Below are 25,988 nucleotides of genomic sequence, written 5' to 3'. Positions count from 1 at the left end.
TCATAGTAATTAAAGTTTAACTGCTTAATATTGGTGAATTTGACTGTAGTTAGAATCATCAACTGTGTTAAATGTACCCGTAATCTAATTTAACTCGCCACTTTTAAAATGTCTTCTAGATATATATAATTACATTGAGATTTAGATAGATTCCTGTTGAAAAGGAAAGCTCGAAGTTGCTTCAGCTCAGCTGTTTGGTCAGTACATTAACTGAAGTTTGAACTTTGAAAATATATTTAATTCACTTAGCCATAAGCGCAATGTAACCCTGCCTTTATGGAAACTCAAGCCATAAACAGTGCCGGTATGAAATTAAGTGTCACCATACTTGGTTTGAAAATGTGTCGACCCGAAAACTGGCTCTCAGTTTATTTCAAAATCCCTTATTTTTTCATGTGTGAGATTTATATTTATATATTATTCTATTTTTTGGTTTTGGGTGAACCTTTCGGTTATGAATTCGTAATAAAGCATTTCATCACTACTTAGCTGCCAATACAGGCATTAGTTTGTTAGGAGTTCATCTCTTTTCCTGCAGTGAGTATCCGTATGGATACATATTTATGTATTTTACATTCATAACTTCTGTCGCCGATAGCGCCCTAGATATTATTAAAAAACTCACCGATCGCTTATTACCATTCCTGATCTATGATTTCTTCTATTATATTAAAGCAAAACAAACAGCTTCAGCCTCACAGGGGTAAAAGTTGGCAAAGCAGAGCATCCATACGATAAAAATTTGGATAATCCACAAAACATGTGTAATTAAGGACTAAATAAAAGAAATAAGAGATATGTATTTCCTTAAAAGAATACTACAAAATATATACCATGAGCCGCAATCATCCATTCGGCGCGCGTCTCAGCAAAATAGGACAATATTCCCCCGCGCACCCATTTCATCGTGCTTGGCATTGGATACCTTATTGGACACATAATCCGTGATGTTAGCGATTGATTGTCCTTCAGCAGGCGAATGTTAATAACGAAATCCACTGATGCCATTGCGAGTAAAAAATTAATTGTATTGTTTTGTCCATCCAACGATTGGCGCTATTTAAACATGTACCACCACCATGATTACGATCACTCCATTTAACTTGACGCCGTGCCTCGTAACTCGCACGCACATCCGCTGAATTTTCACAGAAATTTAATTTTTTATTATTACGACCGGTTTGTTGTGTATCAGACTTGAAACCTTTATCTTCTGCATTCTGTTGCTCTCCATCATCACCATTATCATTTTCATCATCATCTGAGCAACTTTCAATATTTGCTAATCCCGCGTGCACCTGTTTCGATCTAACTACACGGGTTTCACGCTCCAGCAAAGCTTCATAACTATCATCATATTCATCATTACTACTTTCACCTTCGCCAACTAATTTGTAAGCTTGATAGCGTTACTTTATTTGTGCTAAATCTCGTTTATTAGCTAGCAATTGTGCTGCATCTTTTGGTGTATGTTGCATCCCTTCACCCTGTTTGATGATCCATTTTGGGTTATCATGCGTTATAATGTCATATTGATCACCATCATAAATGTTGTAATGTTTAACACCCGTTTCTGCATACGTTAGTTTTGCAGATCTGGTGGCACATAAATTTCACTTTGATCAACATTAACTAAATCAGGTGATAGATTTTCGTCAAGTATTGCAGCAATTGCTCCCTCGCTATTGTCATAACGTGAACGCGCTTCCCAAGGCTGTCGGTTCTATGTACCGGAGCGACTCGGGATTTTTCCCGACCAAGGACTGTCATTTCAGTGTGACCCCATCTAATTTGTTTCGTCCCTCCCACAAATTGTCGTCCTCCCAGCAGCTCCTTGCAGCAGGACTGCTCCATATTCTCTTACTCCGGGAAGGCATCGAATCCAATCCGGGTCTGTCTCCTGACCCCGGTCCTGAGAAATGGTTTTGCTGCATCTGCCGGAAAAGAATCTTTTTAGGACGGTCATACTCTGTTCAGTGTGTCTCGTGCAAGGGATGGTTGCATCGGACAGGTTGTTCTGGGCTTGATCCCAAAACCCGACGTCCACGTAACTTTTATAAATCTTTTGTGGCTCCTTGCTGTTCACGCCCAAGAGCGTCCCGTAGTCTACGCCTAAGCGCCCCCACTACCTTTCAGCAGCCCCGCTGCTCAGCAAGCCACAACAAGTACCCGTTGATGCTCGCGCCCCACAGCGCCAACAACTCAAACAGCTGATACCACGCATAACTACTACCTTCGTAGTAGAGTTGGTAGCAATGCTGAGCATCAGCCCCTGCCCCGTCTTATCTCCCCCCCCCTCTTTTCCGGCAGCAATCGTGCAGGTCAGGGAAACAGACTCTTAGTCCCTACCTCCGTTTGCACCGTCTGCCAGCACAGAATATATAGGTTTGCGATATCCGCCCAATGCAGCTCCTGCCTTGGGTGGTGCCACTTTCCTAGATGTTCTGGTCTCCGCGGCGGCAACCCCCCGACGGGTTTCATCGCGCCATGTTGCCAGGTCGCAAACCCAAATCATACGGGTACCCCAATGCTTGCCCAAGGACGCCCAGTCGCAGGGCCACAACAGCAATTGCATCCTGGCCTTCCACAACCCATGCGTAGTCATCCGTCACTTACCCCCAGAGTGGCGACGTCTCCCCTTATGCACTTCAGAATTCTGCAGTTAAACTGTAATGGACTAACTGGGAAGATTACGGAGATAGTCGATTTCATGAAGCGGGACAACATCCGCATTGCCGCGATTCAAGAGACTAAACTCACAGCAAGATCTGCATTGCAGACCCGCTCTGGGTATAATATCCACAGGAAAGACCTCGAGAGCGGAAATGGAGGCGGTCTCGCGTTTATCATACACCACTCTGTGCAATATTATATATTTGATCCTGGCATCGACCGCAGGGACAATGTCTTAGAACGTCAAGGCCTATCTGTCCGGTCAGGCTATGTAAACCTAGAAATCATCAACATCGATGTAAATCCCTCCTGCCACCTGTTGCCCCGGTGGATACCGCCCTAATATCAGGGCCTTACTCACTGGCAACAATCGCATTATCTTAGGCGATTTCAATGCCCATCATGATCTATGGCATTCAAACTTGCGGGCGGACAGTAGGGGTGAGATGTTGGCGGATCAAATAGAAGAAACGACGTTCTGCACAATAAACGGAGACGCCCCCACACGTATGGTAGGAAGCTGTCACAGCTCGCCAGATATCTTAATAGTGAGCGCAGAGCTCGTAAACTGCGTCAACTGGCAGCCGATGGTAACATTGGCATCCGACCACCTGCCCATACTTATTTCGCTTGAGCGTACCACCGACTTACTCGTCACTGAAAAACGCACTTTCATAAACTTCAAAAAAGGAAAGTGGGAAGAATATAAATTCTTTACAGACAACCGCTTTGCTGCCCTCCCTATCCCGACTGATGCCGGCCAAGGGGAGCGTGCCTTCCGTAAGGTCATTAAATCCGCCTCGGCACATTTCATTCCCACCGGGAGAATTCCCGAAATCCGGCCGCACTTCCCGGCGGAGGCCGCAAACTTAGCGAGAGATCGTGAGCTTATAAGACAGCTTGATCCAAGCGACACCCCAATAAGGGATATAAACCAACGCTTCAGATTGCTTGTGGATGAACACAAGCGGGCGAAATGGGAGGAGCACCTAAGAGGCTGTAAGGTCTCTACCGTTGTGGGTAAACTTTGGTCCACTGTAAAGTCCCTATCGAATCCGACTAAGCACAAAGACAAAGTTTCCATCGCCTTTGGCGACAAAGTGCTGTCGGACGCGAAAAAATGCGCGAGCGCTTTCTGCCGACAATATATAATGCATCCTACGGTCGACAAAGATAGACGGAGAGCCAATAGACACGCACATAAACACAAATTCAGCGCGTCACCAATCACCATCACCGCTAAAGAGGTTTAGGACGCCATTGGTCGTGCTAAACCATCCAAAGCAGTGGGCCCAGACGGCATAGCCATGCCGATGCTTAAAAGCCTAGGGAAAGAGGGTTTCAAATATTTAGCGCATGTCTTCAATCTGTCTCTTTCCACCTTTGTCATACCTGAGAAATGGAAAATGGCCAAGGTGGTCCCGCTACTAAAGCCTGGGAAACCAGCTAACATAGGTGAGTCGTATCGTCCGACATCTCTCCTATCGCCAGTGGCAAAGACGCTTGAAGCCATTTTGTTCCCTTATTTCCAAGCAAATTTGCAGCTAGCCCCTCATCAGCATGGCTTCAGAAAACTCCATAACACTACCACCCCGCTAAATGCCATTAGCACCCAGATAAATTGCGGTTTAAATCAATACCCCCACCATAGAACAGTACTCGTAGCGCTAGACCTATCAAAAGCTTTTGATACGGTCAACCATGGCTCGTTACTGCAAGACCTGGAAGGGTCTACCCTTCCCCCATGTCTTAAAAGGTGGACCGCAAATTATCTGGGTGATCGGCAGGCATCGGTGCAATTTAGAAACGAAACATTAAAACCAAGGAGAATTAAACAAGGGGTGCCACAGGGTGGTGTCCTATCCCCACTTTTGTTTAATTTCTACATATCTAAGCTACCTTCACCACCGGAAGGAGTCACAATCGTTTCCTACGCCGATGACTGCACAATAATGGCCACAGGCCCAAGCCCAAAGATCGATGCGCTATGCACTAATATAAACGGCTACCTCCCTGATCTCTCCAGTTTTTTCGCCTCGCGAAACCAGGCATTATCACCGACTAAATCTTCCGCGACCTTATTTACAACATGGACGTCCCAAATGTCGACCATTTTGAACATCCACGTCGATGGCACTACACTACCGACTGTCCTACACCCCAAAATCTTGGGTGTGACGCTTGATCAGGATCTACATTTTGGTGAGCACGCAGCCGCAACTGTTCCGAGAATTCAGAGCCGTAACAAAATCCTCAAATCCCTCGCTGGCAGTACTTGGGGTAAAGATAAAGAAACGCTTATGACTACATGCAAAGCAATTAGCCAGCCGATTACGTGCTACGCGTCACCCATATGGTCGCCAAGCCTAAAAATCACCTACTGGAAGAAACTACAGGCCTGCCAAAATACTACTCAGGAGTCATCTCCGTAAGCATTTTGAGGAAATACGTCACCTGAGAACCCAGCCGTATGAAGTGAAAAAACACAAGCAGGTCCTTGGTGAACTCCATAAACAGGTGTCGGACCTTTATGCCGGGAATTTCCCGGTGAATCCAGTACTAACGCATACTCCCCAGGGAAACGCGTGTCACTCTTGCTCAACTTCGTTCTGGATACTGTAACAGGTTAAACCCTCACCTATCCAGAATAAACCCCGACATACAAAATGTATGCCCCGCTTGCAATGTGTCCTCACATGACACCAACCATCCCTTCAATTGTAATGTGGAACCAACGCCTCTGTTATTGTTGTTGTTGTTGTAGCTATTAGGTTACTCCCCGAAGGCTTTGGGGAGTGTTATCGATGTGATGGTCACATTAAACCTTCAGGCCATCCCTCCCTCCACACCCCCAATTTCCATGAGGAGCTTGGGGTCGCCAGAGCCTCGCCTGTTAGTGAAACGAGATTCGCCGCTCGAAGGTAAGGTTGACAATTGGGTTGGAGAAGCTATATATTGCGCTACACAACCCCTTGAATCCCACCAACGCCTCTAACACCCCTTTCCTTATGGTCCACCCCTGTTGAAACGGCAAGTTTCCTTGGACTCCCGTTAGAGGATATTGATGACAATTTGTGATCGGTCGCGGCTATTAGGTGGGGCGAGCATTGCTACAACAACAACAACACGACGCACAACCCCCATACCCAAATGTGGCAGCACATCCAATACTGCAGTAACTTCTAACGATAGGGTGTCTGGAATCTATCACGAGCTCCTCATCCTTTGATTTTGAGCAACGAGCGGCTCATCAGACATTCTTCAAAATTAATCCCTTAACCTTCACTTCTCTAAATAATTATACTGCTAAAAAAAAAAAAATGTTTACTGAGTACTCAAAACCAATATTTGGAGGTCATGAGCACTCGATCCACGTTGGACTTTATCTCATATGTTCGAAAGGATACATTTGCCGTGAAGTAGTAGAGTGACTCGTCTATTATACCGTTTTTAGTATTGGCGCTAGGAGCAAGGCCCGAAGATTCAGTATGTAGTGGTAATATGACCTTTTTCCTACTAATTTACAACTTCTCTGCCATCACAAGCTTCATTACGTGAATAATTACCAGTCATCCTGCGATACTGCCCTAGCTGATTTTTAATTGACACGTTTTCTCAAACGCCTTTTCTATATCCATCATAGCAGAATGAGTAGCGGATTATTTTGCTAAATAATATTTTGTTGATGCGCCAATGAGTTACTGTTACGCGCGTCCACATAATTAACAACAGTTTTACTATCTACGTTTACATTGCTATGAGCATCAGAGCGCAACTCGTCAGCATTGGATACAGATAGGTTTGCTCCTAACTGTTTGCCACCTGTTTTATCATTAGTGTTTAATGTTGATGTGGCCAGTGGCGTAGAATTAATTGATGTAGCAGATTTAGCTTAAGCACAGGTTGTAACATAGCCGAGGAAGTAACACCAGCTTCAGTGCTACTACACGTTCCAGGAATATTACAATTTAATGAGGGCTTACAAGGCGTTGAAGATATATTAAAAGGAATTTTTGGTGCATATTTGGATGCGCCGCTGCTGGCATTACCATTCAGGTTTATGCTGCTGCTGTTAGTATTTGTACCCGACTGAATGCCTTGTGTTTTTTGTACGCCACCCAAAGTTACAACTGCCTGATAGTGAGATTGTTGTTGTGGATTAACAGGTACAGCGATGGGTTGTGTAAGCGTTTGTAATTGTTGTTTTGAATTTTGTGAGGTAGCTTGCACCTAACTAAATAAACGATTTTTGCGATCCTGCACTCGTTCCGAAATTGATTGAGTTCCTCCTTTGCGTACGCGCTCAATAAGACCCATAAAATTTCCCTCATGGAAGAAGCTTGTGTTCAACAGTCGATCCAAATAATGGCACCCTTTGTATAATTTCAGTAAAGTACGCATCACCTCAGCATTTTGTAAATTTGGACTTATATTAAAGTTTTCCTCTGAACGGGCAATAGCAACACGTGTACCCTCAATATTCGCTATTATGTGAGATTCGTCGAATGCAATCTTTGGCGTACTACAACCAAATTCGCTATTTTCCGATTCTGTTTCCCAGGAATCCTCCGATTCGTGTCCCCAATCTGCATGATCATATTGTCCTACTTCAAATAAATCTTGCGGCCAACACATGCTTATATGTCCATCGACCTACCAAATTTTAGCGCATTCATCAACATAATTATCGATGATTTGACCTGCTGTACAGGTAGCATCTTCTCCAGAAAAAATAGCTACACGTATAACCGTGGTGCCAAGATAGCTTAAAATTGTTAGCCTTTAAGCTTAATTTTACTTTAATTGCGACAAACGCATACGTGACATAAAAGGCCGATGACTTGTGTCCATCTAATATGAATACTAATACTAATACTAAGTGCTACAATAGTCATCGTAAAAGTGTGACAACTACCGGCGCGGCCGATGCCGCAGTTGGAGCACCCCTTTTGCGATGCCGGAAACCTAAAAACAAAAAAAAAAAGAGAAACAAAAACTCGTTAAACCCGGTGTTCTGAATCTGCTCCATCTCCTGGATCTCCACCACCAGCCACCTGAAAATAAAAGAACGTTAATCAATAATTTTTTTATTTAATAAAATTAGTTTAACAATTTACAATGTGCTTACCCGTTTTACTCCAGCCACGCATAAAAATGAATTGAATGAAGAAACGGCAAAGTTGTTTACCATTTACTTCAATTCAGTTGAAAATTCCATTCTCTACACGAAATGATTTTTCATTTTTTTTTTTGTATTTCGCCGTTGGCATAATTATGTATGTATGCTTGTATACGTTGTCTCTCACACGATGTAGTGCTGCACAAAATGTGCAAGCAGGTACCGAAACCCCGCAAAACACAAAATCGGGATCGGCTTTTTTGACCCATACTGACGCCTAGGGTAGTCCCAAAACATACTTACGCACAAAAATAAAGGCAAAAACCTCATTTAAAAATAATTATGCTCTCATTTACAAAAGAAAAAAATTTTTTTTTCGATTTTTTGCCTTCGGTACTGCTTGTTTTTGTTTTTTGGCTGGGGGCAGGACTTGTTGATCTCAACAACAAACATCATGAACACCCCGTAATCAAGCGTCTGAGCTTCAAAAGGAAAGAGTCCCGAAATGAAAGAATCCCTACATGACAAAATCCCGAAATTGGAAAAAGTCAACTGTTTCTACTGGCTTAGTGTGCTACTGCCGCAGTGACCTAGTTTGTTTTTCAAGGGCAAGCAAATACATATATGTATATATATATATTCGCACGCTACAAACTCACCATACCAGCTATCAGCTGACCAACAAATACAAGACAGGGTTGTATGTAGCCTTTAGCATAATGGTACGTGCAGATAGAACGCGTCGCGAAGAACGCATCGCCAATCTGCAAATTTATGTCAAGTGAACGTAAATAACGCATCTCTTCTTGGTAAAAATTATATTTAATACCCCGGGTTAAACCATTCTCCCCATATAAGCACATGCAGTTGGCGGAGCTTCGCATATGAACTTAATTTATATATCCTAAAACGCGCTGTGTAATAAAACACCTCCGCTTCACCCAACCAACCTCACGGCCACTCGCCCTGGCACCTCAATAAGATGACACACCTCCTTCAACAAAAAAAAAGGCAGTCGGCCGGGAGCGACACGATATGTTAGACGCTGGAACGGAGACCTCGGCCTCATCGTCCGACAAAAAAAAAAAAAAAATGCGAATCTGGAACGGAGACCTCGGCCTCTCCATCCAAAAAAAGGAGAAACCAAAATTTTGCCAGTCTGGAACGGCCTCGGCGTCTTCGCCCAGCACAATTACTTTATGGATTCTAAATATTTTAAGAATTATGAATAATCAAATGGCAAGGAATATTCACGTCTACTTTATCATAAACGTTCCTTTCATCCTAGCTTAGGTGGCATGCTGCGCAAGTCGGGCAGGACTCCCGGCCACCCGCGACGCTGGCGAAATACGCGATTTAGGTTAAGTTTAGTTTTAATGCAAATGTTTTTCTCGTTGCTTTTCAGCGGTCGGAGATCGGTGGGGGCAAAACGATGTTGCGTATCGCAAGGGGGCGGCATGTTTAGGCAGGATGCCTAACTTTTCCTCATCTGATTGCGATCCCCCTAATGCAACTCTGCGATTTGATACTCGACTTTAACTTATAGCCACCCACACCATCACCGCCACATGCATGTGCATGCATGTACATGCACGTGTATGTGTGCTTTTTGTCAGCACTCATGCATATGCATGTCGGGGTTGATGTGTGGGTGCCTTTCCCCTCCAAAACGGAGGATTTTGCGGGTCAACGGTTGACGTTTTCTATACAACCGGCTTCTTGGATTTTAACAGCCATCCTGTTCACATCTGCCGACAGCGATCTCTGCCGTAATTTTGCGTTTATTCAGGTAATATTGCACCCAAGTTATTTATATTTACTGAATAAAGTTCACCCATTATAACGAGAAATTCTCGTCTTTCTATTATTTTATTCCCGCATACACCCGTTCATTGAGATCGACCCGGTGGGCCCACCTCTCGCAAGGATCAGACACACCCCGGCCGAACAATATGTTTTTATTTGTTATTACTATTGTTTTAAGATTTTTCGAAAAATAGCAAATTTCGGTTTCGACATTTTATTTTCGACTTTTCGTGTGGATCCCACTTGATATAAAACTCCAAAAATTCAATCTTAACGAATTTGTTATCAGTGCTGTTGCAAATTACAGTTATTTAATTAATTAAAATCGTTTAATTTTTACATATCAACACATTCCCCACCAGAAGGAATTACCATTGTTTTTTATGCCGATTACTGTACAAAAATTAACAGCTATACCCTAATATTTCCAGTTTTTGGCCTCACGTCACTTTTAAAGCCAAAGTTGTCGGCGATCTAATTTACGACGAGAACGTCTCAAATGTCGAAAATATTGGACCTCCTTTTCAATGGTAGCACGCGCCCGACAGTCCGGCACACAGTTGGAGAGCCGCTTGTTTGCTAAACGTCTCCGGTATGGTCGCCGAACTCCAAAGAAAAACAGTAAAGAAAGCCTCTCTTTATAAAGGGAAAAACGAAATGCTGCCCGAACAATTTATATTCAATACTCAGAAACCTGGGCATACTAGCAGTCATCTGATTGAAGGATCCTACTCCCAAGGACATAAAGAATCATATCCGCAAGCACAATGAAAAAATCCAGCCCACGCGAACTCCGCGGTTTGAACCAGATTTGCATAAGTAGGCCCTCAGCCTCATCCAGGAAGTGTCGGAAAAGTCTCAGTGAATGCAATTTTAAAAATTGTACCTGAGTTATTCAGATAGAATCGCGTAGTTTATAAAAACAAAGATAATGACATCGTTCGGCCAGGCTAGAAAGGTTTAAATAAGTGGTATAAAAATTCTATATATGAGGAAATTTCGGTGAGAGGGGTAGATGGAGTGATCGAGTCGAGTTACAGAATAAGGCGCCTGGTATTGCTTGTGGAAATTGGAGTGTTAGTGGGAGTTTGTGAGGAAGTAGGACTGGGAGTGGAATTTGGAGTGGGAGTGGGACTTGGTGCGGGGGTGTGAGGGAGATAAATGGAAAAAGGAATGGACGGATAAAAAGAAAAATTAAAGACAACCTAGAAGAGAATGGGATGGAGAGTGAAGAAGGGAAGCGAAGTTTACTTTTTAAATGTAGACAAGCCACTTTTGGGCATAACAAAGTATGCCGCGTATTCTAGTATACGTATAAAATTACCTTGTTAAAAGTTGTCCCTCGGTTGGGGTATTATTGGAATATATACTGATGTCCATTTCGTTTGAAATACATTTAAAAAATAGCAACCGAAGAAACGATAAGTCCAACTGTATATGTTTTCCTCTTGGCACTTCAATAACCCATTCACAGTTTTCCTCTGAAGGTCCGGTCATAGCATCATGTGAAAATTGTCCACTCTCACCAGTTAAAATACCTCCACATTTCATTTCTTGAAATTCATATTCCACTCGAATACCTCTTGCTGCTTCATTATTGGACCCACCATGAAATACTACTTGTATAAAATTTTTCTCTGATATCAGGTGAAGAAACGTGCCATCGTTATAACGGAGCTTATCGTTTTTGGATAAATAAACCTGTTTAATAAAAATTTGTATTAAAATATTTATTTATTCGTTCATCTTCACTTAGGTTGTTCTCTAGAAATTTTAATTTTCTTAAGGTACATCCACACCGGTAACGAAATAGCAAAGTTGTATAACAATTGTTTTAAAACAATTGCAACTTGTTATACAACCAAGTTATCTAATTCCTTTGATCTTTACCGACAACCTCTGGGTTTCCTGTAACCTGCTATAAAAAAAGAAAAACATTTACACAACATCGTGTTATACAACATTTTTCAGTTGAATTTCTAACAAGTTACATAACACTGGTTATATAATTGTTTGTAACACGTTTTGTTACTGGTGTGGACGCACCTTTAGATCTGAAATTTCAAAATTGTTAAGTGATCAAAAATTGCGATGATTTTTATGAAATGTACAGTCGCGAATTCAGTACCAGGTGGTGTTATCCCATCAGCTGATTGCTTCTTCAGTTAAGGTACATATTGTGGCGAATTTTCACATTACTAAATAAATGCACAACAACAAAACCATTAAAGCAAGCTAAATAAACACATTAATCATCATTTACCCACATACATGGCGGCCGCCGTGGTGTGATGGTAGCGTGCTCCGCCTACCACACCATATGCCCTGGGTTCACACCCCGGGCAAAGCAACATCAAAAAAATGTTTAGAAATAAGGTTTTTCAATTAGAAGACAATTTTTCTAAGCGGAGTCGCCCCTCGGCAGTATTTGGCAAGCGCTCCGAGTGTATTTCTGCCACGAAAAGCTCTCAGTGAAAACTCATCTGCCTTGCAGATGCCGTTCGGAGTCGGCATAAAACATGTAGGTCCCGTCCGGCCAATTTGTAGGGAAAATCAAGAGGAGCACGACGCAAATTGGAAGAGACGCTCGGCCTTAGATCTCTTCGGAGGTTATCGCGCCATACATTTATTTATTTTTTTTCACCCACATACATACAAGGCAACGAAGAGATGTAGTCATCATCCGAAGTAGTACTCACGCAAATACCCGCATATGGCTATAAGATAGACATAAACTACAAATATACATGTATATAGCTAACAACCAAGCAAGAGATACAATTGTTCTGGAATACAGTTTCGCGAAATGACTAGACCTTCGGAGAAATGGATGAACGAGAAAACAGAGAGTATAAAATCAGCGCAAGCTGAGGCGTGACTAATCAGTTTGATTTAAACACGCAATTAGTTGTGAAGTATAAGTGTTATTGTGAAATACTCTCAAAGTATTCTAATAAAGACCATTTTGCATTACTGAATATTGGAGTTATTTATTCAACAGTTTAGCGATTCGAACGTTAGCAGAAGGGTTCAAATAAGCGGAATTTCTCTAAATTCGTTACAATATGTACATATGTGTCGTGCTAGCACACATCTCAGTGCTATTTTTGGGGAAAAATTTAAATTAGAAAAATAAGAAATCGGAAAAATTTTTCGTTTTGAAAAAAATTGTGACCTTTTTCAGAATTGTTCAAATTATTCAATTCCGGCTTGGTAGATATGAAGCCACGTCAGTTTGATAAAATTTGCTAGCAATCAACTATAAAATTTTGCTTAACCCTAGTTCGGCCGACGAGTCACCGGGGTGACTTTTTTACATTCTACCCTCAAAAAAACATATTTTTAATAAATTTGCTTAACATATTTTCCGTGACATCTTAACTTAATGAATTTTAAGTCGAAAAAATACAGAATAAGGTTTTATAATTTTAGTCATAGACAACTGTAACGGGTTGAACACTTTTTTTTCTGGCAGTTACCGGGGTGGTAGCGTCGGCCAAAAATAGGTGTAACAAGGAAGGAAGTGTAAGTTCGGGTGAAACCGAACATTACGTACCCTGCTGTACACATTTAAAGTTGTTTGTTTGTGTGCTTAATAGTGTTAAAAGGTTGCGCAATAATACATATATATATGGTTCTATTCTGAACTAATTTTCGTTTAAAAGAAGCAAAAAGGATACAGAGGCCAATGAGCTTGACGGGTAATAATGCAGTTTTCCTTCAGATATGAGGATTTCCCTACTGTTTATTTTAAAATAAAGATATAACAGAACAATAAAAATACGATTGGTACAAAACTATTTTTCGCTAGGGTTTAACTTATTATTTTTGCCTACGACCCTTTTTAAAGTCATTTATATAAAAGTGGGTGTGGTCCTTAAACAATCTTCTCAATTTTTACTAGATATATTTCCTGCTATAAGGAAAATATGTGTACCCAATTCTGTTACGATATGTAAATTTTTCTTCGAGTTATGGCCCCCGAAACAATGAAAATTGCTTAGAAAAAAGCGGCGGTGCCACACCCATTTTCAAAAATTTTAGTGGTTTCCAATTTAATGTTATAATTCAATTTAGAAAGTAACATTCTATTGATACAAAGATCTTTTTCGCTAAGATATAGGCTTATTATTTTCGCCTACGACCTTTTTAAAAATCTTTTATATAAATTGGGCGTGGTATTTAACCTATTTCGTCCATTTTTTCTAGAAATATTTCCTGCTAAAGGAAAATGTGTATACCCAATTTTATTACGATCCGTTAATTTTTCTTCGAGTTATGGCTCCCGAAACATAGAAAATTGCTTAGTCATAAAAGGGGCTGTGCCACGCCCATTTTTTTAAATTTGATATTTTATTTGATATTTATTGTAATATATCCACTTGGGAAATAAAATACCATTGATATAAAGCTCTTTTTTGCAAAGATATAGCTAATTTTTTTCGTTCAAGACCCTTTTAAAAATCGTTTATATAAAAGTGGGCATGGTCCTTGACCGATTTCGTTAATTTTTCTTCAAAGCATTCCTTATAGTAAAGGCAACCTCTCCGCCGAATTTTGTTACGACAGGTTTAACGATTTTTGATTTATGATTAATAACATTTGTAAAATTGATTTTATCACAAGGGGGCGGTGCCACGCCCATGTAAAAAAATTTTTTTTAATTTTTATCATGAGTCTCAATATCAGTCCTCACGTCAAATTTCAACGTTCCAGGTGTATTATTTACTAAATAATCAGGTTTTTTGCGTTTTCCTAAATGTTATATATGTATATAAAAAGTGGGCGTGGTTATCATCCGATTTCGCTCATTTTCAATACCAATCTATTCTGGGTCCAGATAAGCTCGTGTACGAAATTTGGTGAAGCTATCTCAATATTTACTCAAGTTATCGTGTTAACGGACAGACGGACAGACGGACGGACGGACATGACTCAATCAAATTCTTTTTCGATACTGATGATTTTTATATACGGAAGCCTATATCTATTTCGATTCCTTTATACCTGTACAACCAACAGTTATCCAATCAAAGTTGTAATACCCTGTGTACAAGTACAGCGTGTATAAAAATCGTCGGCCAAACTAGGGTTAAAACACATGTGTCAGTCAGTGTATATTGTTCGCGAAATTGCTCAGAGTGGAGTGATAAATTCTGCGCCTATTATATGATGGACAGTGGGCAAATGTGTATAAAACTAGAACCAAAAAGAAAAATAGTAATTCTCAAATTCTTATTAGAGGATCTAACGCGTCGAGCGATCTGGTGATTGCTGATCAATGGCTACATATATCGTCTTTCTTCTCACCATCTGTAACTGAAGATAATATAATTGAATACGTGGCTAGGCAAGCTAAATTAAATAAAACCACGTTAAGTTGTTAAGCTAATAAAAAAAGATGTTGCATTGGCAAATCTGAATAGAGTTAGTTTCAAGTTGGGAGTTCCTGAGTCATCATTGGACAAATTGCACAGCTCCAAAATTTGGCCGACTAGTGTTACGGTGAGGCCTTTTCAGTTTTTTCGGAAGACTCACAAAAAGTCACCTCGCACACAGTAGGGAGAAATCTCCCCACTAATAACAGCAATAATGACTTAAAGATATATTTTCACAATGTATCTGTCATGAGAACCAAGTGTGATCTTGTGTATAATTTTAGTGCGCAAATGGGTTAAGATATCTTTCTCTTCATCGAGACTTGGCTTAATGACACATTTTTTGATAGTGAGTTTTTTGACTCAAATCTTTTGTCTATCGTAAGGATCGGGATGCTGGCAAAACTGGTTGCTTTCGCGGTGGTTGTGTTTTAATTGCTGTCAAGTGCCACCTGCTTTCATTTTTATTTCCTCAACAATGATGACTCGCTACTTGACCAAATCTGCGTGTGTATAAATGGTTCTGGTTCTGCTGCACAAGGCTCCCTATACGACAAGGACATGCTGATAATATATGCCCCTATTACTGTTTACAACTTAACTCTGTTTCAGTTGAAATTTTGCAGTTTGATATTACAGATTACAACTCAACCTGTCAAAAACAGTGTCGGTTAAAGTTGCCTGGTCTAACAACTTTTTGTGGCAGCAGTTGTCTCATACAATTTTGCAGTTGTTTGAAAAAAAGGTAACGTTTTACAAGACGACAAGTCCTAATCTTTAACAGAAATTTTCAAAGTTGGTATCAAAAGACACGTTTCGACCTCCGTTTTTAGAATCCGAAAGCAAAAACTAAAAATTTCATTTCTGTCATATTATTTTAGTTCAAATTTTCATGTGGTTGTTGTATTTTGCCAGATTTTTTGTAAACACTAATGCAGAAAGGTGTTGGACCGCCCAGGGTTATTTGCCGCCAGGCCGCCAACGCATAGAGGTGTTCTGGGCAAAAAAACTATGGATCGGGCCTCATATTTCGGACCTTCTGGGGGCTATTTTATGGGTTTTTGTAAATATCTTTCGATAGAAATGAAATTTTTAATTTCCGCTTTCGGATTCTTAAAAAGGATGTCGAAACGTTTTTTTTGATGCCACCTTTAATATCTTTGAAAAAAAATTAGATGGGGCACCATCTTGTAAAACGTTGCCGGAAAAAACTAAAAAAAAAATGGAAAGAGAGTAATTAAACCTTTTATAAATTAATTTAATAAACTTTATAATCAGCAATTTTGTACACATTTATAGAAAAAACAAGTTTTCAACCAAGGATTACATTGAACAACTTTTTGACCTTCTGGAGTGACATTCCGAAGTTGGACGGGGCAAGGCGCAGTTCGGATGCAGCCAAAATAGGTTAAATTATGCCAACGTGAGTCCCATTGATACTACCCACTACTCCTGGGAATCCTGTTTTAGAGCAAAATGCGGTTTTTGTAGCACTTTGCTCTGGAGTCATTTGGATTTTAATCCACTTCGCACAAATATGCTCCTCAATATCTAAAACCTCTTTATTATCTGTAGATGTTGTCCAGCCCAACACTAAAATCATTTCCACAGCATTTTTGATAGCTGTCGTCAGCAAGGAGTGTAGTTTAAAATAGGGGTACAGCCGTCCCTCGAGCAATATTCTTCCTTACTTAACCGAAAATAACTTACAAATCTGCAAAATAATCTTATATGTGACCATAAAATTTGAAGATCTGAATACTTTCGGATATCAAGCATGTTTACATATAGATTATTGGATGTGCTAGTTGTACGTGGGAGTAAAAGGATATTTTTTATTATTCTATTTTGTAGCCTTTGTAATGCACTTTATCTTTCTTCTGAAGATCTATTCCAAATTGGGTTTAGATAATTTATATGCAAGAGAAAGAAGGAATTGTAAAGAAGCCATAGCTGTTTCTTTGGAATATTATTACGGTTTCTATAAATGAAAAAGTTTAAAGGTATCATTTTCATTTTTGTTTTTTTTTTTAATCTGTTCATCCTAATTCAAATTTTAGCCGAACCAAATACCCAGATTTTTTAATTTGTCTACTCTTGAAATAAAGTTACCAATCCGATGGGCGAACATTAATATTATACCCCTTTAATTTAAAAAAATCAGTTTACAAATATACGGCGTACGTTTCCATAAGCTTTTATAGGTTTCAATTTTAGAAAGCCATGTACGCCGGTTAGTTGAAAACATCCATTGAAAAAACTATAATTCTGCAAATATTTTTGCTAGTTATCTTCTAGTTTTTAATAATATAAATAGACTGTCGGCGGTTTATTTATTTACTTGGCTTACTTAATTTTTGCTTAACCGTTGAGACGGTTACAGCCGTCCAACAAGGCGCGCCAGTCGCTTCTTCGCTCTGCCAACTGGCGCCAATTGCCTACCTAGTCCAAAGTATCATTTATTGGCAAGAGTGATTTTTCCTGGATTCCAGAGCTTATGTTGTTGTTAGCGGTAATGCTGGTTCCCAAATAAAAAAAGTATTTTACTATTTCAAAATTATGGCTGCCAACAGTGGTGCGGTTGCCAAGGCGCATATGCGCTGACTCTTTGCTCGATGACAGCAGGAACTTCGTTTTGTCCTCATTCACCATCAAACCCATCTTTACCGCTTCTTTTTCCAGTTTGGAGTAATCAGAACTTACGGTGCGCGTGTTCAGGCCGATGATTTTAATGTCATCAGCATATGTCAATAATTGAGCGGTTAAGTTCTCCAGCTAGTATAATTTTCTCCAGAATTAAATTAAAGAAACCGTATTGTAGGGGGTCACCCTGTCTGAAACCTCGTTCAGGCTCGGAGAGGTCCTTCCCATTTCTGACTGAGCTGATGATGTTGCTCAACGTCATTTTGCAAAGCCCTATAAGTTTATGCGAGGATACCAAATTCAGAAATAGCGGCATATAGGCCGCTTCTTTTCGTCCTGTCGAAGGGGGCTTTAAAATCGACGAAGAGCTGATGTGTGCCGATTCTTTTTTCGCTGGTTTTTCCAAGATCTGGCGCGTTATGAAAAACTGGGCGATGGTAGACTTAAAAAATCTGAAGTCGCACTGATAACGCCCAATCACGCGATTCACGGTAGGCTTCAATCTTTCGCACAATACAATTGACAAGACTTTATATGGATATCAAGAAGGGTGATTCCGCGATACTTGGCGCAGTTTTCAGTATCCCCTTTCTTGTGGACTGGGCAAAGAACACTTATGTTGCAATCGTCGGGAATGCACTCATCCGATCATATTTTGCAAAGAAGCTGATTCATGCGCCTTATCAACCGTGTTTGAATAGCTCCGCAAGCAATCCATCAGCACCCGCGGCCTTGTTGTTTTTAATCTGGTTTTTGCTATACTGACTTCGTCATAATCGAGTGAGGGGACATTTATTCCATCATCATCGATTGCGGGATCGGGTTCTTCATCTCTGTGGGGTAAATCGCCGTCTCCATTTAGGAGAGCAGAGAAGTGTTCCCTCCATAATCTAAGTACTCTCTGGACATCGGTTACAAGGTCGCCGATAGAAATAAATCTATAATAGCAAAATGCCGTCTCGTAAATTTCGCTCCACGCTTCCATTACTTTCACCTTCATGTAATTACGGGGATTAAATTTTTAATAGATTTTCAATATAATCTTTACCTATGCACGTCCGGCAATGTGTGCTACACCTATATATTCTTGACACTCATAAGCATTTTTACAGTGGTTATGTTAAAATTTTAATATCAAAGTTCAACAAGATTATGTCGTTGTTTTAAAAGAAATTTTTTAATTATTTTGGTCCATTTATATAAAGGAATTACATACTTTAAAATTGGTTTATCTTCTTTTTATTCTTGCACTTAACTGATACGCTAAGTTAGCATGGAGAAAACGAAAATTTCGACAACTTATAGAGATAAAGTGACAAACTGAAGAAGGTGAAAACGGCTGTAACAGCAGCCTAACCAATTATTAAAAATGTCACCCTGTTTCCAAATTGCTGCAACACCCGTTGTCTACTGTGAACGAACAACAGGTATTGGAACAACTTGGAAACAGAGCAATTCGGCTCGGCAGAAAAAGACCGGCCATTATTAGAATTGGCAGAAAAAAGGAAACGCGTGTGAGCTGGGTGAGCAGACAATGAAACATCTTTTAATTTATACAAATAAAACGTAAAGACTAAAATAGCACTAAGCTTAGTGCTAACGCATTTAAAATATTACAAAACAAATAAAAACTAAATCTAGCTTAAATAAACGCAAGTAAACAAAAACTAAAGATATTTTGTTTGTGAATTGGAGTGTGTGCGGGAGAGGCATTTATTTTCTTCAGAGGTTCCAAAATGGAACCTCACATGGCAACCGTGAGGCTGGACCCTCGTCAGGCAATAAAAAATGCGGCAACGGTGAGTAGAGTGGTGGAGGAAAAGTGGCTGTGGCAGTGGAAAGATAAAATTTCGAATAAAACTAATGCTAACAGTTAAAAGAAGCAGAGATAATAGAACGAAAGGACATTGGCTAAATAATAAAACTACCTAAAACAAAAATACGAAAAAATTAATCGGACGTAATACGAAATTAAATACTTTTATAAAAGAAAATGTTTAACAAAAAAACTAATACTACGCATGAATAACGCTATTAATTAACGGAATTTAAAACCCACGTCACTAGCCAACTGTACAACATCGCCATTTTTAAACACCACCACAGCGTTTAACATCACCGCCAGCAGCAACATCAGCAGCAGCAACAACACCGGCAGCGACTTCGGCAGCAAAAAGAACTCGACAATAAGTATAATATATATATATATATATATATTGAATTTTTTATAAACGGTTGTTTGTTAAAAACCAATTAACTTTTTCGATATATGCGGTGGTTCCGTTAAAAACCAAGTAACTTTTTGGAATATGCGGTGGTTCCGTTAAAAACCAATTAACTTCTTTAATACATGCGGTGGTTCCGTGAAAAACCAAATTCGATTTTTTTGAATAAAGCGGTGCGTCCGTGATTACCACATTTTTGAGATTTTTACCAATTCATACCTATATAATTAAATTCAATTACTTTTTAAAAAATTTTCATACAAGTATACTGCAGTTTCAATTAATCCTTCCAATAAAGTGTTAGATATTTCTTTAGCGACTACTCACCTGTAAATCAGTTTCGTTTTATAAAATTTTTTATCTTTTTCCTCAACATTTCAGCTTCAAATATAAATTCAGACATTCAAACAAGTGCTTCATTAATTTCATAGTTTGAACTGAATTCCTTTTTCCTTCCTGATAACTACATATGTACCTTAGAAGTGGTAAGCAAGTACAAAAAAAATTCAGACTCAGAATCCGATTCCGATAATTCAGCCTCAAGCTACGAAAGTTTAGCTTCATCTTCGACCGAAGAAGTCACAAACCAGGAAAATAGATTCACTTAGTCAACAGATTTTCCAGACTTCGAAGATTCTTCCAGTAAAAATTTAACTTCCAAGTTAGCTTCAAATCTTAACGATTCAAATAGTACAAAATTAACTTCAACTTCTTCTACTTTAAAATAAGATCTTAACGACTCAAACAGTACAACCTTAGTTAACCCTTCTTCTTACGTAAACCCAGATCTTAACGATCCAATTAGTACAAACGTGGCCTCACCTTCTTCTAATCCAGCTTCAGATCTTAACGGTCAAATCATGGCAACACCTGAGGAAAAGAGAATTTTCATTAACACATGTGCTAATTCTATTAGAGAAAGCTACAGTGGTTATCCTCTATCACTTGAAACTTTTATAAACAAAATTGAATTACGTGAACAATTCGCTACTGCAGATTTAACTGGTACTTTTATAGCGTTCTTAAAATCAAAACTAGAGGGTAGAGCCCGTGAAGCAATACCAAGACAAGTAAATTCTTATTTCTTATTTCTTATTTCATATCTTTATTAAGTCAAATGGTAACAACCTTACTGACTAGATTACATGTTAACTTAGTACTAGTTTAACAATTTTAAAGTAAGATTTACTGAGATAAGTAATAGGACTCAATGCGTGCCTTAAACAGAGACCTTGGCATGGCAAAGTCCAGGTCAAGGCTTCTGGATAGGCGATTAAATTCTACAAGACCTCTTATAAGAGGTGCGAAACTGAAGTAATTCGAACGCAGCACTTCAACGCGGAATGTACTGTGAAAGCGGAGAGCTCTGTTAGGGACATTGAAATTCAACTGCCCAAGTAGTTCTGAGCAGTCAATGGCACCGGATATTATGTCAAAAATAAACATTACGTTTTGAACAAGACGTCTAACTTCAAGTGGCAAGACATTGATAAGCATGCATCTTGCATTGTAGGGTGGCAGGGGATTAACAAAGTGCAGAGGTTGAAGAGCAAATCGTATGAACTTGCGCTGAATTCTTTCAATTCTTAAAGAGTGTGAGGAGTATATGGGATTCCAGATGACTGATGCATACTCTAATTTGGAACGCACTAAGGCACTGTATAAGATTTTCCTGGTATATGGGTCCTTGAAATCCTTGGCATATCGTCGCAAGAAAGCTAAGTTGGTATAAGCCTTTGGTATGAGAAAGTTTACATGATTACAAAAAGTAAAAGATGAGACAAAAATTACGCCAAGATCGCGAAACTCATTAATTGACGCAAGAGTTACATTTGAAATCGAGTACGCGAATGAAACCACATTCGTAGACTTAGTATACGTCATGTGGCAGCATTTACTAATATTGAGTCGCAGATTATTTTGATAGGCCCAATTATTTATAGCATTCAGATTTTCTTGCAGACTCAATGCATCAGAAGTACAGGAGATTCTCCGAAAGAGTTTTAAGTCGTCAGCATAAAGCAATAATTCGAATAATTATGCATGAGCCAACATCATTAATAAACATTAAGAACAAAATAGGACCAAGGATGCTACCTTGTGGTACACCCGAAGTTGCTGAGAATTCATAAGACTTAGTTATCTCGATTTCAACAAAAGATATTCTATTTTCCAAATAGGACTTCACCCACGACAGAAAGCTTGAGTGAAAGCCCATGTTTTCAAGTTTCCACAGAAGTAATTTGTGCGAAACTGTGTCAAAAGCCTTGGAAAAATCCGTATATATGGTGTCAACTTGACATTCATCCTTAAACGCAGAGACACAAAACTGAGAGAAAACAGCCAGATTTGTAGCAGTCGAACGTCCCGCAATGAAACCATGCTGACATGGATCGACTATTTTATTTATAGCGAATGATACTTTGTTTTTAACTACCTTTTCAAAAAGTTTTGAACATGTTGACAGTTTGGATATTGGCCTATAATTCTTTACTTCATTTTTATTGCCTGACTTGAAGATAGGAGTGATAGACACCAGCTTCCAGCGATCAACAAAAACTCCAGACGATAGCGAAATATTGAAAATGCACAGTGGCACACAAAGAGAAATACTACACTTCTTAAATAAAAAAGAGGACAATCCATCAATATCATTTTTGATTGAGGTCTGTAAGGAGGATATACCCAAGATAATATCGGTCTCAGACAAGGACAGAGGCCCAAAGTCTAAAGGTTTGGGGCTATCAGTAAGATACCTGTTATCAAAGTTATCGGCCTCAACAACAAACGTAGATTTGAAAAAGTCAGAAAAAAAGATTTGCCGAATCGACCAAACTGTTGGAGCAAATGTCATTAAATTTGACACAGGTAGGTATATTAGAACAACCTTTCTTTGAACGAACATAGTTCCAAAAAGATTTAGGATTAACTTTCAACTCATCTTCAACTCTAGAAACGTATTTGTTGTACAAAAACTTATCAAGAACATTGAACTGCGTCATATAGGAAGTATACTGATCTTTAAAAACAGTATCGCTGGTATCCTTGTATAATTTAAAGTACTTATTTCTTTGATTTTTCAACTTTTTCATCCTAGTATTGTACCAGGGTAGTTTGTGAACTTTAACTGGTAGGAGAGAAAGATTCCTACTGAATATGTCAGCCATCTTTACCAGAAAAATGTCGAAACATTCAGTTGCATTTTTAGCAAAGAAAATAGATGTCCAGTCTATTTCAGATATGAGAGAGTTTAAGGATTCGTAATTTTCATCCTTAAAGTTATAGGCGCGCTCATTATTATTTGTATTGTTTTTCGGCACTAGGTCGAAGAATTCAATAGATAAATATAGGGCTACATGATGCATATCTGATTTATATATAGGAAACACACATTTAGTCAAGTGAGTTATGAGGTTCTCATCGACAAAAATTAGGTCCAAAATATTGTTTAACTGGTTCACGAACCTGTTAATCTGAATTAAATTGGCACTAAAAAGGGTGTCTAAGAAATTAATCTCATGGGGATGATTAACATTAATAGGTGTTAAGCTATCATCTTCTAGTAATTTCGACCAAACAACCTTGCTGAGATTAAAATCTCCCAGGACGCAAAAATTACTATCAACATTATATTCATATAGGTCAAATATATTATTAACATGAGCAAAGTAGAGCAAATCAGTTAATGAAATTAAAACAGCTCTACGTAGTAGGATCAAACCGGACAACTCGAAAGTTGTAGCAGGGAGAATTGCAGCGTGGCACGTTGGCAATAACAATTACACAGATTTTGCAAAAAAAGTTGAAGATTTAGCCGACTCACTTGAGCGGTCTCTTATTATTGAAGGGATCCCTCAAGCGAAAGCTCATGAAATAGCAGTCGAACAAACTGTTAACGTGTGTCGTTTAAAGGCAAAATCAAATTTAGTCAAAACCATTTTAGCCTCAACGGCATTTACAGATCCGAAATACGCGGTAGCAAAATTAATTGTAGAACAAAACAACGAAGTAACAGAGCGTGAGGTTTTAGCTTTTCGATCACGTGGTAACAATACATTCAGAAATTCACGTGGTAGTTATTGTGGTTTTTACCCAAATCACAGCTATACTGGCTATAGAAATAATAGCTCATTCTCATACAACAGCAACCGTAACGGTAACAATAATCAGAGATATCGATATGATAACAGAAATAGATACCAAAATAACAACAATAGTAATACACGACCAAATTCCAATTCAAATACAAATAATAGTAACAATAGAAGTAACAATGCAAGATCATCCAACGTTAGAGGTAGAAATGCAAACGTACGCGCTTTAAACGCGAGTGCCCTTCGGGAGTGAACACTGAGGGAGGACGAACTAAGCGAGTAAGCGAATTTTCTCCACCAGTAGCCATCTACTGATTAAATTTAAATTATTCAGATTTCATAGAATTACAACTTAACGGGTCACAAAAATTTTGTTCTTTCCAAGTAGACACTCAAGCAGACATTTCTTTAATAAAAATATCATGTCTAGACTGTAATATTTCATTAATAGCAAACGGCATTATCAACATTACCGGTGTCACTTCAAATTCAGTTTCCACTTTAGGTAGAATTGCCGTAAACTTAAATTTTTAAATTTTTTTTTTTTTTAAATACTTTACATGTAGTAAATGAAGACTTTAATATCCCATCAGATGACATACTGGGTAAAGATTTTTTGAAAATTAACAAATGCATTATTAATTATGAAAGAAATAGTATTTCCTTTTGGGTAGGTAATGATAAATTCGCGATACCAATCCTACATGGAACAGAAAGCGACAGTTGTATCATTCCTCCAAGATGTGAAATCTTCAGACTTTTTGATTTAGGATTCACCCGAGCCAATTTTCATGGAAGGAAATTGAAAAAGGCGTTTTCACAGCTAGGTTCATTGTTAATTCCAGTAACCCAATAATTAAAGTCATAAACACCACGGATGATGTCAAGTATGTGAAAAGAAACAGTATTCGGACAGAAAAAATTTCAAATTATAATGTTTATACAATTAACAAGACAGAAAAAGAAGACAAAGGTACGAAAAAACTGATTTCAGTTTAACAAAATCAAATACCTCAACATGCTCATAGTAAATTAATTGACCTTTGCATAGATTATGCCGACATTTTCGCTCCTGACACGGACAAAATGACTTTAAACAACTTCTAAGAGCAAAAATTAAGATTGACAGACAACGAACCATTATATGTTAAAAACTATCGATTGTCATACTCTCAACGCGAAGAAATAAACCGCCAAGTAAATAAACCGTTAGACAACGATTTGATGGAACCCCGTTATTCCAATTACAATAGTCCTTTGATTTTAGTCCCAAAGAAGGATACTAATGGTCAAAAAGCTTATCGTATGTGCGTAGATTTTTGCGCAGTAAACAAAAAACTCATTGCTGATAAATTTCCACCAGCTAGAGCTGACGATATTTTAGATAATCTGGGTAGAGCAAAATATTTTTCCACATTAGATTTTTTTCGGGATTTCATCAAATCCCCTTGCATCCTGACTTAGGTGTCATTACTTCTTTCAGCACTGACCGAGGTGCATTTAGATGGAAAGTGCTTCCATTCGGTTTAAATATAGCACCTAATTCATTCTCACGAATGATGACAATAGCCTTTTCGAGTATACCACCCAATGTCGCATTTTCATACGTCGACGATATTATCGTCATAGGTTGTAGTGAAGCACACCATATTAAAAATCTTTCAAAAGTTTTCAATATTTGTGGGTCTTTCAATCTCAAGCTTAACCCAAATAAATGCAACTTTTTATGACCAGAAGTTACATTTTTAGTTCACAAATGTTCAGCCAAAGGTTTGTTGCCAGACCACTCTAAAATAAACGCAATACAAAGTATACAAAACCAACTGATTTAGACGCGGTACGACGATTCGTCGCGTTTGCAAACTATTACAGACGGTTTATACCTAATTTTGTGTCTCTGGCAGCACCTCTAAATCGATTAAGCAGAAAAAGAGTTGAATTTGTATGGGATGTAGAGTGCAAAAGGGCCTTTTTATCTTTGAAAGCAGCATTACTTTCACCAAAATTACTTCAATATCCAGATTTTACTAAATAATTCATTATTACCGTT

The 25,988-nt window shown here is 38.8% G+C and overlaps 1 protein-coding gene across 1 annotated transcript in view; it reads right to left on the bottom strand.

Moving 5' to 3' along the window:
- Cubn2 (Cubilin 2) overlaps positions 1-25,988 on the bottom strand; it is an 864,444-nt gene that overhangs the window by 667,084 nt on the left and 171,372 nt on the right. The window contains exon 9 of the mRNA XM_067791923.1: positions 10,923-11,299. Coding sequence (XP_067648024.1) covers positions 10,923-11,299 — 377 coding nt within the window. The remainder of the gene's footprint in view (positions 1-10,922; positions 11,300-25,988) is intronic.

This window comes from Eurosta solidaginis, chromosome 5 (genome assembly GCF_040869045.1).
Source record: "Eurosta solidaginis isolate ZX-2024a chromosome 5, ASM4086904v1, whole genome shotgun sequence".
Classification (NCBI taxonomy): Eukaryota; Metazoa; Arthropoda; class Insecta; order Diptera; family Tephritidae; genus Eurosta; species Eurosta solidaginis.
This window is presented reverse-complemented; position numbering and strand designations above follow the sequence as displayed.